This window comes from Ambystoma mexicanum, chromosome 2q, assembly GCF_040938575.1.
Source record: "Ambystoma mexicanum isolate Mex_15411 chromosome 2q, UKY_AmexF1_1, whole genome shotgun sequence".
NCBI lineage: Eukaryota > Metazoa > Chordata > Amphibia > Caudata > Ambystomatidae > Ambystoma > Ambystoma mexicanum.
The window spans coordinates 885,466,161-885,482,829 of NC_090924.1; the positions used below are offsets into that span (position 1 = coordinate 885,466,161).

Here is a 16,669-nt window from a genome sequence, read left to right on the forward strand (position 1 = left end):
TGTCATTAGGTTTCATTAAGCTAAAATATAAACCTTTTCTTATACTTGAATGTAGCCTAAACCATCATGTTTACAAGAGTAATCAGACTGACAACACAAATGTGTGCACATATAATATGAAATTGCATACGTTAACATTGTGTTCATAGCTTCTGTTGGTTTTTGTGTTACAGTTACAAACTTTAATTTTAAATAATACGAAAATGAATGACATCCCTCACATCCTTAGATGGTCACAATTCAAGTAACAAGTTAGAACTTACCGAAATCCACCAATTTTACTCCTCCATCTGTAGTCAGCAGTATGTTGTTCCCCTTTACATCTCGATGAATAGTGTTGTGACTGTGCAAGTGCTGCAGACCCTTAAAAGGTAATATGGAATTTGCATTAGGCAAACTCTTATTTTCTCTCAAAACACACTACTTCATGTCACACATTTGCAATGAAAAACAATGCCTGCAAATAGAGTACGACACAATAAACCTGCCAATTGCAAATGCCAGGTACAAACAGATGAGCACTTTCCAACTCTTACTGTAAGACTGGTCTTGATGGCCACTGGCAAGCAAATACAAATTAATATGTCTAATCAAGCAAGGGTGAAGTCCTCCAAAGTCCTTTTGCTTCAGCCTGGGATGTTTGAGATTTCCGAGTCAATGCCGAAGATGTCATTCATAACGAGCATTGGCACAGGCGATAGGCGTGACCGGTTTTAAGGGTGTGTTTATTCTAATGTAATTAAGTTTGAAGGTAAACACATGACAGACACTCCCACTGGACAGCTTGTGTCTGGCATCTGCTGCAGAAACCTAAATATCATTTCAGAATTGTTAACATATACATTTTTCTAGAAATCAAGACACCTATAGAATTGCTTTTTATATTTCTGCTAGCCAAAACCAGCTCTTAAAATGTTATGTGTTAGTACATTTAATATAATATTTGGGGCTTTATGTGGACGTAAGGTGTTTTGGCGCCAGCAGCATTTAAAGCATTTTATTAAGGACCTATCTGTTACTCAGTAAAAGTACAAATTCTAAAGGTTTTAACAAACAATGTTAATATTATTACTACTATGAGTTGTACTATGTTAGGCTTCCATAGGAAGCTACCATCAACAATTTCTGTTTCCAAATGCTGTATCCTCTTACTCTGACGTCTTAGTGGAGGAGTCTAGAGGTCATGAACAACTGCTATGACATCATAGCAGGGAGAAAGAAATGTTATTCAGACAGGTATTCTTTTCCCATGTTTAGGGTGCTCTGGGTCGAGGAGAGAGGAAACATGGGGCATCATTGAAAGTTTCATGGTATTTCCTATGGAAATGCAACCAAACACATTGTAGTAGCTAGCCTGGCGTTTGCTGACATGTCAGGGCACAATCGACAGTTCAGAAGACAGTGGCTTGCTATGCATGTTGCAGCTGGGGTCACTTTTCCCTTAAATAAACATACCTTTTCACTTGAGAACCTCAAAGATTACTACGCAATAGACCTGAAGCAGCGGTAGTCTACAGGAAGCTGAGAGCAAGTTGGCTCACCAGCGTGGAATGAAGGAAGCCATTTGTGGAGTGTGTTGACCTTAGCACGGATGCCATCATACACGTGAGATAGTCACGGTGGGGGTAAGGCGAAGCAGAGACGGTCAACATGATGCGCAGAGAATATGCGGGTGATCTGCCAGGCATATATCAGAAATTACATCAAGTGCTGCGCGTGCTGAAGGCGGAAGCCATATTGAGAAAAGGCAAGGAGCCAGTAAGGAGCCTGTATAGGTTATCGGCACACATGCAGAAGCCACAGTCATATTAAGAACAGGCAAGGAACCAGAAAAGTGACAGTATATGTTACTGTAATGCAGATTGCATGATACCTAAAGAAACTGCAGCAATTCAGTGGAAGGAACTATTTTTAGAGTAAATTGTGCCATGTCAAGGAAACGGCAGACAGATTGCACCAGGCAGGTCCAATGGACAACAGCTATATGAGCCAGCCATGTAGAATATTTGGGAAGCAGGGATCATTGAGCTCCAGTGTTAAAGGGGCAGTGGCAGACACCTTGGAGCCAGGCAAGCCATCAAACAACAAACATTGTAGCCAATTGCCTAAATCAGTGAGGGGCCAGGCAAACATTTAGGCAATCAGAGAGTGGCAGTTACAATCTAGAACATGTAAATTAATAAGTGACATTTTTCTGACGGAAGAAAATGCAAAGTTGGACCCACCCCCGAAATCTTTAGCAACTCCAGGGGAACCTCCAGTACCATTGAAAGATTGGAAAGATTTGTTCATGTTTTAATTCGTAGCTTCAGGGCGAGAAAGAATTTCGAAGGAGAGGACATTTTCTACTTTGATGTGAAGTTTGGGGGTGGAAGTGGCGAGGATAGTCAAGACATTACGAGATGTTGAAGGGGTAACAAAGGAGGGGATGATGGAAGGGGTGTAGGAGGGGGACTGTATAGCAAAGCTATGAAAAAAATGGATGCACAAATGGGCAAGCAGACACATTTGGTACTATATATACGTTCTTCACGAGGAAGCAAAATATTGGTGAATCTGTTGATGTGCAGATAGCTAATTTAAAATGGTTATTGGCATCATTTGAATTTACTGGAAGAGAGGAGGTGTATATGCAGGACCAGTTGATGATGCACAAATATAATCCCAAGATGCACCATCCCTCACTACAAGAGGTTTTAACAATAGCAATTGCAATTAGTTGATTAGCAAATGTCTAAAAGAGGTAAATGCCAAACTGGGAAAAGAAAACAAACAGATTGTGAGTGAGAGACGGCACAAGCATGAAGTGGAAAATGTGGAAGAAACAATAAATGTTGTAAAAAGTGAAAGTGAAAGTGAAAAGGGGAGGTTTCAAATGCCATCAGAGGCTAAAAGGGGCAATGCACATGGTGTGGGTTTCAGAAGCATGCCATGACTGCAAAGGAATGTCCTGTCGTGAGAGTAACATGCAGGAAATGTGGAAGAATCGGGTGTTTTGCAAGGTTATGCAAAACAAATAAACTGGATGGTAAATAAGGGGCTGTAAAGAGTTTTATTTAAGAGAAGGTTTAGTGACGCAACAAAGTAGTGAACATTATGGGCACGGTGGATGAAAACGAGGAGGGGATTACATGCCACCAAAGGTGGAAATTAAACTGTTGGGTGAAGTGGTAAAGATGTTGGCAGACTTTGGAAACACCATACATGCTAATATCAGAGAGGGAGTACAAAGAGATTTGTTCGGGGAAAGACCATATGCTATATGAGAGTGAGATCAGAGATACGGAGGTGGTAAAATTGAGGTCATACGGTTTGTAAAGGATACCATCCCTTTTGGTAAGAAAACAGTGATGGGAAAGATATATGTAGTAAAAAAAAGGGTTATTGTCTTCTTGGTTGGTAACAGCAAAGGAGATAATGTATGGAATTGCATCCAGGCAAAAAAGAGCAGATGAGAGGATTAAAGGAAAACAAATCTGATATATTTGCAAAATAAAGTGGGGCAGAAATTCCCAAAAGTTTTAGCTCAAAGGATAGGGAAATGAAAGGATATTGTCACAAATAAAATGGAGAACAGGGGCAGTGCCATGTGCGCACAAAGTAAGATTGGTGCCCTTGTGAGTTTAAGAAAAGGTGAGAGTGAAATTCTAGGGATTAAGCCAGACAGGAATAATAGAGCCAATTGAAAGTAGTAAAAGGTTGTCTCTAATTGTAGTTACCCAACGGCCGGACGGTCGTATAATATTATGCGTTGATCTGAGTGACCTTAACTGAAATATATGGGAGGATAGATATCCATTACCTAAGGTGAATGAGACGTTGATGACCATGGCTGAGGCGGTTTGGTACAGTACATTAGATTTGTCATCGGTGTATCATCAGGTACATTTACACCCATCACAACTTGCCTTAAAAGCATTAATTATGGCGATGGGTACCAATAAAGGAGAATGCCATTTGGGTTGGCATCCACATCTGTGATTTTCCAAAGAGTGATGGAGGTCTTGCTCAGGAAGGTACCTGGGCTGGAGGCTGCCATTCTCCCCCGCCGGGGATTCAGGTAAGTGTTTTTTTGTTCCTCACCCATCCCCTTTAAACAATCCTCTCACCGCCCTCCCCACCCCACTTACCTTCTTATTTCTCTTTTATCGGGAGCAAACGCACTGGGTGCACTTCTGTTCCCAGCACGTCCGCTCCCGATGGCCGCCATGGAAAGGGAAAATGGACTCAGTTTTCCCTTCCCCGGCAGCCATTTTCTGTGACTTTTTTTTTTCTGTTCTGAAACGTGGCAGCGTTTTGGAACAGAAAAAATGCTATCAATACCCCGGTCTTGCGGGCCGGGGTACTAATAGCAATAAACCATTCGCCACTGAGGCATTACCGAGTCAGGTAATGTCCCAGGGCCCATAGTTATAGGGCCGAGCAGAGGGCTTATTGCTTAATTGTTCACCTCCATATATGTGCAAGTACACTCCGTTTTAATTTTACAAGCTGCACGAAACTGAACTGAGTAAGTCATCAGACCGTAGCATTCATTTTGAAAGCCCCTTATCCAGTCTCACCCCAAACCATTTCACATCAGTGATACACTTTCACTTGGACCCTCAATTAACCATGCATGCATGTTATAAATATGATTCTCTTAATAGATCACCAAACCTTCACCAGCTTAATAACACTGCCCCTAACGGTTTTGACTGCGCTATGTTTGCTGTGCTGTGTGTTCACTTGGGCGCAGCACTCACACAGCATGACCTCTGGGTTGTGTGTTGTTTAAACCAACACATCCCATCACCTTTGATTAAGGGACATAATAAGTCATAAGTCAATGTTAGTTTACCAAGAATTGTGATGCAACAATGATCATGGAATTTTATTGACTAACAATTTTCTTTCTGTTCCTGTTTCTCTTTGTTCTTCTTGCTTGTCATGGGGTTTATTAATTATTTTTTCTCAACCTTTACAGGGTAATTCATAGAATTCAGTGCACAAGTGGCGCATGCGGCTGGCGCACAGTGTGCGCGTGCGACTTTCTGCACCAGCCGCGTGCGCTAAAATCCATTTCTGCGCACAGCGTATTCATGGATTTTAGCCTCCAAAACCAGCTGTGGTGCAGAGTGGTGCAGCGAACCTGCAGCAGCGCCAGTCACGCCCCCAACCCCTCCCCGTGCGCCATGCACAGCGCACAAATCCTGTACATGGCGCACAGGCCCTGGACCACGAAAACGCCAGTAAAACTCCCCGCGCACCCCTACGAATACATGTACACCCCGGCGCGGGTACTTTCACACACGATTGGCCCTGTGCGAGCAGAGTACGTGTGTTACTGGGGTGCGTGGGAACTTTCACATGCGTTTGGCCCTGTGCGAGCGGGGTACGTGTATTATGGGGTGCGCGGGAACCTTCACACGTGATTGTCCCTGTGCGACCGGGGTACGTGTGTTACTGGGGTGCGCGGGAACTTTCACACGCGATTGGCCCTGTGCGAGCAGGGTATGTGTGTTACTGGGGTGCGCGGGAACTTTCAAACACGATTGGCCCTGTGCGAGCAGGGTACGTGTATCACTGGGGTGCGCAGGAACTTTCACACGCGATTGGCCCTGTGCGAACGGGGTACATGTATTACTGGGGTGCGTGGGAACTTTCACACGCAATTGGCCCTGTGCGAGCGGGGTACGTGTGACACTGGGGTGCGCGGGAACTTTCACACGCGTTTGTCCCTGTGCGAGCGGGGTACATGTGTTACTGGGGTGCGCAGGAACTTTCACACGCGATTGGCCCTGTGCGAGCGGGGTACGTTTGTTACTGGGGTGTTCGGGTACTTTCACACGCGATTGGCCCTGTGGGAGAGGGGTACGTGTGTTACTGGGGTGCGCGGGTACTTTCACACGCGATTGGCCCTGTGCGAGCGGGGTACGTGTGTTACTGGGGTGCGCGGGTACTTTCACACGCGATTGGCCCTGTGCAAGTGGGGTACGTGTATCCAGTGTGGTGTGCGGGGAGTCCTACACGTGAATTGGCAGTGTGGGTCCTCCCAGGTGTCCCCTCTACCCCCTCCACAGCCCCTGCAGGCAGCCCACACCACAGGGGACTACCCTGCACCCCTGGACATGTCCCGCAGGCAGCCCGTCCACCATGGCAGTGCCCCCCAGCCAGGCCACGTGTCACGTTGCACTAGTGATCACCAACTCATGTCCCCCTGCACCCCCACCCGCCAGCAGTGAGGGGCACCTGCCAGCAGGCCCCCACTCATGTCCCCCAGCACCCCCACCCCCCAGCAGTGAGGGGCATCTGCCAGCAGGCCCCCACTCATGTCCCACACATGTCCCCCAGCACCTCCACCGCCCAGCAGTGAGGGGAAACTGCCAGCAGGCCCCCACTCATGTCCCACTCATGTCCCCCAGCACCCCCATTCCCCAGCAGTGAGGGGCACCTGCCAGCAGGCCCACCCCCCAGCAGTGAGGGGCACCTGCCAGCAGGCCCCCACTCATGTCCCACTCATGTCCCCCAGCACCCCCACCCCCCAGCAGTGAGGGCCACCTGCCAGCAGGCCCCCACTCATGTCCCACTCATGTCCCCCAGCACCCCCACCCCCACCCCCCAGCAGTGAGGGCCACCTGCCAGCAGGCCCCCACTCATGTCCCCCAGCACCCCCACCCCCCAGTAGTGAGGGGCACCTGCCAGCAGGCCCCCACTCATGTCCCATACATGTCCCCCAGCACCCCACCCCCCAGCAGTGAGAGGCACGTGCCAGCAGGCCCCCACTCATGTCCCCCAGCCTCCCCCACCCCCCAGCAGTGAGGGGCACCTGCCAGCAGGCCCCCACTCATGTCCCCCAGCACCCCCACCCCTGTCCCCCAGCACCCCCACCCCCCAGCAGTGAGGGGCACCTGCCAGCAGGCCTCCACTCATGTCCCCCAGCACCCCCACTCCCCAGCAGTGAGGGGCAACTGCCAGCAGGCCCCCACTCATGTCCCACTCATGTCCCCCAGCACCCCCACCCCCCAGCAGTGAGGGGCACCTGCCAGAAGGCCCCAACTCATGTCCCACTCATGTCCCCCCAGCACCTCCACCCCCCAGCAGTGAGGGGCACCTGCCAGCAGGCCCCCACTCATGTCCCCCCCTACATGAAATAAAGATGCACAATCATGGCCCACTTCTACACCAAAATACCACAGCACGCCACTCCATTACTGAGATGCAATGATTTCCCAATCAAACCCACACTGACCTGCCCATCTCAAGACACAAACCAAAAGTCAACTATATACATCAACACATGTCCGTCTCACACACACACACTCGTTGGCATTGATTGTGTAAACCCACATTTTCACATGCATTAACCCAATGAGCAAATCCCACACATGGAACTAAAATATGAAAATGTATTATGTACAAAAATCAATCTTTTTTTTTTTTTTTTTTTTTTGTCATAGCTGATTACATCAACTTTTCAAAATTCTTGGAAAATATGATTATCGTGACAACATGATTACATAATAGCGAAAAGGAATTAACAATACATATGATTATTACATTTTCTAAAACGTTCGAACCAGTGATAAAATTTATCAAAGCAAACAGATAAAATGCTTAAAGTAACCATGATAAAATCAAGTACAATTACCACTATAAAAATCTGCGATTTCCGCATTTCGAAACTGGATTTTGGATGAGACTATACTTTATACATCTAACAATATCTCATCATGTAAAACATTTTCTAAAAAATGCACGATAGCTTTCATGATTGAGAATCTAGTGCTATTGAATAAAATACTCCAAATTTCATTTTCATCCTTCTCCATATACAGATTCAGAAGATCCTTAAAGTGTTTTTCTCGAATAACATGCAAATGTGGGCATGATACAATGAGATGTGGCAGCGTTTCTTTCACATATCGGTTTTTGCAAAAACGGCAAAATTTAAGCTCCACATGAATAGTTTTACGCCTAACCATAATCTCTCTCGTTAGCCATAAATTTAGCCTCATTCTTAAAAATTTATTACGAATGTTAGCTGAAGGACATTTCAGTAAATATCCGGCCGTTTGTCCTAGACGTTTAGGGCAAAAGAGGTTAGGGGCAAAGTCTTTGTACTTTGCACATAACTCGTAATTTGCAATCCAATCCCAGCAAAAAAGTTTTTTCTTTGCACCACTTGGGTTTTCTATGAGGAATTGTAAGGAGATGTCAGCTTTAGCTAATGTGTCTATTACCGTGTTTCGCCATTTCATTGGAAAGGGAGCAGACGATCCTGATAGTTGGCGAGCTACTGTGCTCAGAATGTTAACATCAGTAATTCCAAGCAAACTTTTTCGAAAAAAAGCACACATTCTCCATTTCACTCTACTATGTAGTGAGTTCAAACCCAATTCAAATCTTAGCAGGGGCAAAGGTACGCAATTTGGAAGTCGCAGCACCTTTTTCCAGAAGGAGGCTTCAAGGTTATTCCATGAGTTGTCATTGGAATATAATTTTGACTCCACACCATAGAGCAAAACGGGCGTCACCTTTTGTTCTTAGAACATCAGAATGTGTTTTAATGTAAATTTTCCGTACTTAAATACAAGGATTTTCGCTTGTGATATGAGAGTCAGCAGTTTTGTATCTAGCATGTATGTAGCGGCGGCTTGGGTGCCAGTATTTTGTATGCTAACTCCCAAGTACTTGAAATTCGAGACAATTTCCATGGTTTGGCGCTGCAAAAACCACGGTCCATTATAAGTTCTACGTTTACCCTGAGGCTTACATACCATGATCTGAGATTTGGACAGGTTTACTGTAAGATGGTTTAAGTCTACATAGTGTGAAAGTAAGACCAAATCATCTGCATAGAGCAGCCACGAGATGCGTTGGCCACCCAATTCCGGGGACTCGTTAATAATATCTCGGAAGCATAGGCCTAAGTCCAATATAAACAGATTAAACAGAATAGATGCTAATATACATCCCTGCTTGAGTCCAACAGACGTTCGAAAGGATGTCGATAGTAAACCTTCCTGTGTGAGACGGACTCGCATAGAAGTATCCGTATGTAATTGAATGATTAACGCCAAAATGGAGCTAGGGCAACCAAATTTTTTTAGTTTGTCGAAAAGTAGCGTTCGATCTATTGAATCAAATGCGGCCCGGAAATCTATAAATGCAAAATATAAAGTCTGTTTCTTAGTTAAATATTGGGCTCTCAACATATTGATGGTAATGATGTTGGGAATTGTTCCCAGGCCACTGACAAAGCCAGATTGAAAAGGATCCCGTCTCAAATGGTTTTTAGTCCACTCATTTAACTCTCGTAAAATGAGTCGACAAAAGATCTTTCCCGTTACATCCAATAGTGAGATGGGTCTATAGCTTGCAGGACAAGCACGATCGCCTTTTTTGTAGATCGGTATGAGGATCGACTGTTTCCAAGATATAGGGATTTTTTGAGATTTGATGATTGTTTTAAACATAAGGAATAATATGTCAGCCCAAATCTCCGGGAATTGTTTCAGCTGCATGTTAGACAGCCCGTCCGGGCCAGGGGCCCTGGAATTACTGGCCTGTTTGATTAAGAGCTCTAAATCTTCTTTAGTGAAGCGTAGATTAAATGCAGTGTCGTGCTTTAAAAGTGAGACAGATGAAGGTGCTTGGTCACTTGTGAATTGGTTAGAATAATAACAAACCCACGTGTTCTCCGAGACATCATTTGTTTGGATTGCCACTTGATGACCTGATGTTATTTGGTTTATAGCATGCCATGAGCGGGCTAAATTTTTTGAGGCTAGGGCTACTAGCATGTTTTCCCCATCATCCTGATATAATTTGGCTTTGATGCCTCTAGCCCAGTTTCTATAGTCTGTTTGAATTTGCGATAGAGAAACCCGACGTAGTTCTGGAGGAAGTGTATTGGCCTTTCTTTTTTCAGCTCGCATTATAGATTTTTTACGTTTGACTTCAGGATTGGTGATGTGCAAATGCGGAATTTGTTTTTGCTTATGAGTGATGGAACTTGGTTGAAAGAGCTGCATCAGATCATAGTGTACATTTTCAGCCATGGTGTCATTTATATTATTGCTTGTTAAATGGGCATGGTAACACGATCTGAAAGCTTTTAGGGAGTGTTCCGACCACTTTAAGCGGTTTCTTGCCGGATTTACTGCATGTGTCCCTTTAAGATAGATTGATTGGGAGTTGATGGTCATTTTATTGGAACAACAAGTTGTGTCCATGATGTTATGATCACTTGCCTGTGATTCTATAATGCAAAAGTCTGAGACCATATCCAGCATCTTCGCATTGACATAGGTGAAGTCGATGATGCTGAGGCTATTAGCTTGATGCCATGTCGGTCTTGGTGGAATGTCATGTAAAAGGGATCCATTTAACATGTGAAGATTATGTGATCTGATAAACATGGTCCACATGTCAAATCGTTTTTGTTCATTCTTGGCGAAAGGTCCCAGACAGTGTAAGTTTAGATCACCTGCTAAGTAGATCAAGTTAACATGCCCATCCATCATGATTAAGTCGAAAGCCTGTGCTAAGGATTCAAAGAAACTATCATCAGAGATTCTCATATAGTTCCAATAGATGTTAATGACAGCACATGTATAGTTAGCACCATTCAGTCTAGACATCTGTATGAACTCATTCGGACAATACCAAGGGAATATTTTTAGACCAGAGGATTGTTTGACTGCGGTTAGTAAACCTGAGGTTGGACGACCCACCCGATGTTTTACTGCGGGAGCTAGACAAACATCATAATTATTCCAAGAGGGAGTGCTTGTTAGCCAAGTTTCTTGGAGCAAAATTACGTCGTGGTTCAAGTCATGTAGAAGAGGATTATTTAATAAATGTCGATTTCCTCTGGAGTTCCAACTAGCGAAATGAAAATTAGATGGTGTGGGGGACGTTTGCTATCCTTGTTTAGGTTGACATTGGCAACTACAGGATTGTGCAAGTCGTTCTTGGGGTCGATTTCTTTGTTGGTTCGGGACGGGCGAAGAACGTATGATAGGTTTATCTAGTACCTCTGAGGATGGGAGTAATGTAAAACCAAGGTCAGTAATTTGGGATTTCGCAGCCCAAATAGTATTTACTACCACCCTGGAGTTGATCCATAAATTTACTAGAGATTGATTCGAAGCGTCCGGAAATTCGACAAGTTCGATGTCAACCGATCCTATGTCATCGAGGTCCGGGATTTCATGAAATATCGACAGAACGGACGCCCGATTTAGATTGTACTGTCTGACAGGTGGGGGCTGACAACTGAGGGTTAAAGAATGAATCGCTGGTCGTTTAAAGCGGGTAGCAATTGGTTTTTGTTTATTTGCTAATGTTAGTTCATTCGTTTTTTTTCTAGCACCATTGTCTAGATTTGAGATTGGGACTGGTTGAGGAGTGTTGGAGGTCCCCAAAAGTTTAATTAGAGTTGCTTGCAAAAGGGATTCTATATTATCAGAGTGAACTGGGTTTGTCCCGGGTTCCTCAGACCTAAGCTCTTTTGCGGATAGCGTCTTCCATGTAGGTTGAGAAGAGTTGGTTAGGGAGGACCCCGTCGTGTCCAATAAAGGTGTTTTTTTTAAAATCGATACAACTGCAGGCACAGGTGTCTGTACAGCTGGAATTTCCGGCAGCAAGGTTATATTTTTTGGGACTATTTTTAGAGCTAAATAATCATCGACTGCCTTGTATATTTCTTGACGACGCTGTTCGTTAGGCTCTAGGTTCTGAGCCATGGGAGGCTTGTTAGTCGTTTCAGTTGTTATGTTGGGCCTGCCATGATCATCATTGGTCACTGTGCTCACATTCATTTCGGTGAGGTTATTTTGTGAGAGTTGGTTTGCTACAGTAACCAATTTATTTAAAGGGCTATACGCTAAGACTGGATCAACAAGGGCCGAATGTGTTTTAGCTTTTTTGATTTGCTTTTGCAATGCATATTTTTTTGTAATGGCTTTTGAAGCCACTGCAGCAGGAGTGGTTGAGGTGGGTAGTTTGCTAAGAAAAGCTTTAATTTGTGATGGTTGACGAGGTCCCATTTTCATGTTTTTTGTTTTCTTAGTCTGTACTTGTGATGACGATTTTTTTGTACTGATGTTCTTTGTCTTTTTAGTCTCAAAGAGGGCATATGTGGGGATCGTTTTTGGTTCAAGTTCTCTTTCCATGGAGTCCACTATAGGCTCCAGTATGAACGGTAGGGGCTGATATTTTTGAACGATTAGATCGTTAAATGATGGAGTCTGTGTAGACACAGAATGGTTGACAATTGGTGATGTTTTCACATTTTTCAGATGATCCAGTTTGTCAGAGATTATAAACTGGTTTGTGAAAATCTGGTCAAATTGATTTGAGTGTGTCTCAGCCTTTAAAACCAAAACTTCAAAGAGCTTGGCCAAGGCTAAGATAGCATTATTCATCGATGTTAAAGCTATACCTATGTCCACGGACCGAGTGTCATTAGGACACATGTCAGAGACGGCTTTTCCAGTTACCTTTCTAGGGGTGGGAGCAGTGAAGGAAGGATTTGCCACTGAATCAACGGGGCTGGCGTTTGTAAAAAGAGCCGGGGATTTGGATAGGTTTTCAGAGGCCATGTGAGAAAAAGCAGCCAAGGAGCTGTTCTCTAAATCAATGACAGGAATGTCTTGCGGCACAGAATTCACAGATGACTTAGAAATTGATGTGTCACCCACAGTTATTACAGAAATATTACAAACATTAGGCGGCGGAGCCTCAACACCAGTTAATACATTTGTTAGTATGGCACTGTCTGTAAGCGAGACATTTTCTTTTGCAAATTTAACAGTTGGAACGGTGACTGTAGTTGGAATACAAGGCTCGCCACTTCGAATTTCACCCATATGCACCACAGACTTTTCTTTATCAATTAAATTTCTCCCACCAGTATTGCTAGTTACGAGATGGTCATCTGAGGATCTTTTTATGTCCATAAGCTCTTTTGTCGGTTGTTGTAAGGAAAGCCCTATAGGCTTCCCAATTTGTTGTATTGGATGATCAAAATTACTTATGCCTTTACAAAAGGGGCGAATGTCCATTTTATGAAGTGGCCCTAATTCATCTTGTCTTATACCTCGGCTGCTTGTACATGGAGTGGAACTGATGCGAGTTCTTTTTGTATAGGCAAACGAAGGAGATTTGATGTAGCTGGCGCCGTTGGATCTATGCGATGTTGTAACTATCGGCATGCCAGACTTTAATGAGTTTATATGTCGTTTCATAGTTGGATTATAGTCAATATCCAAAACAGGGTATCAGGATCGGATTTTAACACTGTTAGTATTAACAGCTTTCGACGCTAGCCGCGGTGACCGCGGCGAAGCGGCAAAGCGGGACTTAGACCGGGACTTCGCCGGTGCGCGCGCGCGGTGTGCGCGCGCGGTGCGCGCGCGAGTTTCTTTAAATAGCTCCGCCCAGCAGAAGGTGTACAAGCCAATGCCAATGCCTACAAGAGAATCATAAGTAAATTATATATACTTATATATTGTCCAAAAGTGTCCAAATTGGCTGAATATAATTAAGTAGATCTCTATCTGTGGTCACCTTCTGGGAACTGTAGTGTCGGCTGTCAAGCAGTTCTAATCACGGCAGAAATCCTCAGCAAAACAGTAGCAGCAGAATCAGTATCCTCGAGCGGCAAAGCGGGACTTAGACCGGGACTTCGCTGGTGCGCGCAATCAATCAATAAAATGAAAGCATAACAAAATAGCAAACATGAAATGAAAAGCATGTGCAAAAGAAGAGTAAATGAAAAGTATAACCAATACAAAGAAAGCCAAAAGAAAAATAGTCCAAACTCTCCCTCCACCAACGCAAATCCAAAGGAAACGTAAAAAAAAAAAACATTGATCCATGGTGAAATCAAAAGAAAAAGTTCAAAATAATCCATTGTCCAACTATGTACAATCCATTCTCCAAAAGAAAAATCCATTAATCCATGTACAAAATCAAAATCAATCCAATTTCCAACTATGTACAATCAAATTTCCAAGGGTTCATGAGCCCAACGAAAGAAATGAAACCTATATAATAACCTACCTAACAAAAAACCTATTTACAAAAGTGTGGGGCATAGTCCAAAAGCCCCAAAATAAATAAAAAAAAAGGAAACCTAACACTATAAACTATTTACAATGGCGACGGGCAGGTCCTGCGGCTCACTCAGTGATGTTTTCGGCCAGGGCGTCATCGAATTCCATGTCTATTTGCTGGAGGCGGGCCTCTGTCCTGGCCCCGAGGTTTCGCAGGGAGGCACCCATGGCCTGTTCCAACTCCCTGCGAGTCGCCTTGAGGCACTCTGCCCGCCTCAATGCCCGACGCATGGAGAACTCTGCCCTTCCCACGGTGAGCCGCGCCTCTTCAGCCCGCCGCCGCTCCGCACCTATATGCTGGCCCAACCGCAGCCACATGGAAGACACATCCATTCCAGGGTTCTCCTGCCCTCTGGCCGATGCTTGCCCCCCTGATGTTGATGGCCCCGAGCCATCACTGCTCCCACCTAGAGCCTGCTCCTGCTGCTGCTGCTGCTGTCCATGTGCCCTGTCCGATGATGCCTGCACATCCTCCATCAGCTGGTCTCCAGTTGTGGTGACCACCCCTCCTGGACCACTCCTGCTGGACCGCCGACTCCCGACTGTGGCAGGGATGGGATCTCCACCAAGCTGGCTGTCTTGGTCAGGCCAGGTCCACAGGGGGCCCTGGTGGAATCTGGGCCGCAAGACGGCAGGGAGAACGACTGGCGCATAGTCTCCACAGAGGAGGAAAGGTCCGCCAGAGTGCGCGTCACATGTAGGAACCCACCAACCAGGGCCCCTCCCAACAGTGCCACGTTGCGCCGCTGCTGTTCGTGATGGCGTGCGTTCTCCGCCCAGGAAGAACACACGTCATCACGAATGCCACGCGTGCGCAACGCGACACCAATCAGGACGGAGCCCATACGTTCATTGGACCCCTCGTTCGCAGGTAGTGGAGAGGCAGATGACATTGCACTCTCCCCTACCTGCGGACGGGCCTGGGACGGGGCATCCCTGCTGGTGCATGGTGGTGCAGTCACAGGGTCAAGGACAGGGACATGCACAGGCCCCTCCGCGATGACCTGTGCTGCCTCCTGGCCCTGGACTGCACCACTTGCACCAGTGGTACTGCGCCCACCAGGCCCCATGTGCGGCTCAGTAGCGGGCTCCTCCTCCTCTGTGGAGACCACCAACCTGGATGTCTCCGTACTGTCTTCCGCCATTGCAAGCCCCAGTGGGGACTCACCAGGCCCTTCCACCACAGCCGTAGTGGCAGACGCGGCACCAGCCCCCTCGCTCCCGGATGATGGCAAGTCCTGGGAGGGTGGCTGGGCCTGCCGTCGCCGCCCAGTGGAGGCATCCTGCCGCTTGGCTCCACAGCGCTGTCTCCGCCCTCTTCTTCACTTGACGCTGCGTAGAGGGAGACATAGAACACAAGCATCAGGGTACAGTACTATATTAGCCTAGACAGGAAGCAATAACACATGAGTGGCAGTGTCTAACGTCACTTCCATCCTGTCCCTCCACAACACATGGGTGAATGCACGCAACACACATGCATAAACAGGCACAGTGCCTGCAATCAACATCAGCATCCATGTACAAGGGCCTCTATTAATCCAAATGTTGCCTTCAAACTCACATGCATCATGGCTCACACTGATCCCATTCACACACATCACCGGAAGGTCATGCATCATGCCTTGTACACCACAGACACATTGGATAGACACAGTGCATACAACGGTGACCGCACTGCATGAGTGAATGTACGCATCATCATGGACATGTATCATGAATCCATGGCGTATCAAAATCACAGACACACTTCTCAGACACACACACATGTGCACCATACATGTACATGAAAGCAGCACCCATCCCTCACACCCCCACTATGTTCAAGAACAGACACTGGCATGCTTTCATGTATGCATTTGCCATACAGCTCCCCATGTTGCATTGGAACTCATGCACCAACCATGTGGTTCGCACATTACTGGTCTCACATGCATGAACATGATGTCCCTGCACACACACGTCCATACATGGTCCAGGCAAGTATCAAACTACCAGCACACTGCAACATGCCCTGTCTCACACAATGCTTGGCCATTTACTGCTCAACCCCAAACGGGTCTTCCTCCGAAGGATCTGGCCGTGGAGCGCTGGGAATACGTGTTCCAGGACCCTCATCTGGATGTCACTCATGCTGACCCGGCCCCCCTCTGTGAGGCGCTGGGCCTTTTGGAGGGTCCTGGACCTGAAGTCCTCCCAGCGCTTCTTGACGTGCTTGATGTCGCGGCTTGCCACCCTCTCCGCGTTGATGGCAACCACTACGTCGTCCCAGATCCTCTCCCGTTCTTCCTTGTTGGCGCGTGATGTTCCGAAGAGGGCATCATACTGCCCCTGGACATGCTCCACCAGGACACCAACTTCCTTCACACTGAAGCTAGTGGCCCTCTGCCTCTATGGCTGGGGGTCGCCAGTGGTCTCAGATTGTGTTTGCCCCGACATGGCGACCCCCGAGGCAGGTGTGGGTGGGCAACTGGGTCCTGGGGATGGGCTGTGGAGCGATGGTATCCCAGTCGGGAGTCTTCTGTTCCAGCAGGGGTGGACACAGCAACTGGAACCCTGGCTGA

General features: G+C 46.3%; 1 protein-coding gene across 6 annotated transcripts in view; it reads right to left on the bottom strand.

Moving 5' to 3' along the window:
* MYO3A (myosin IIIA) overlaps positions 1-16,669 on the bottom strand; it is a 2,295,212-nt gene that overhangs the window by 1,946,878 nt on the left and 331,665 nt on the right. For all 6 annotated transcript variants that reach the window (XM_069648154.1, XM_069648153.1, XM_069648152.1 and 3 more), the window contains exon 6: positions 264-363. In XM_069648154.1, coding sequence (XP_069504255.1) covers positions 264-363 — 100 coding nt within the window. The remainder of the gene's footprint in view (positions 1-263; positions 364-16,669) is intronic.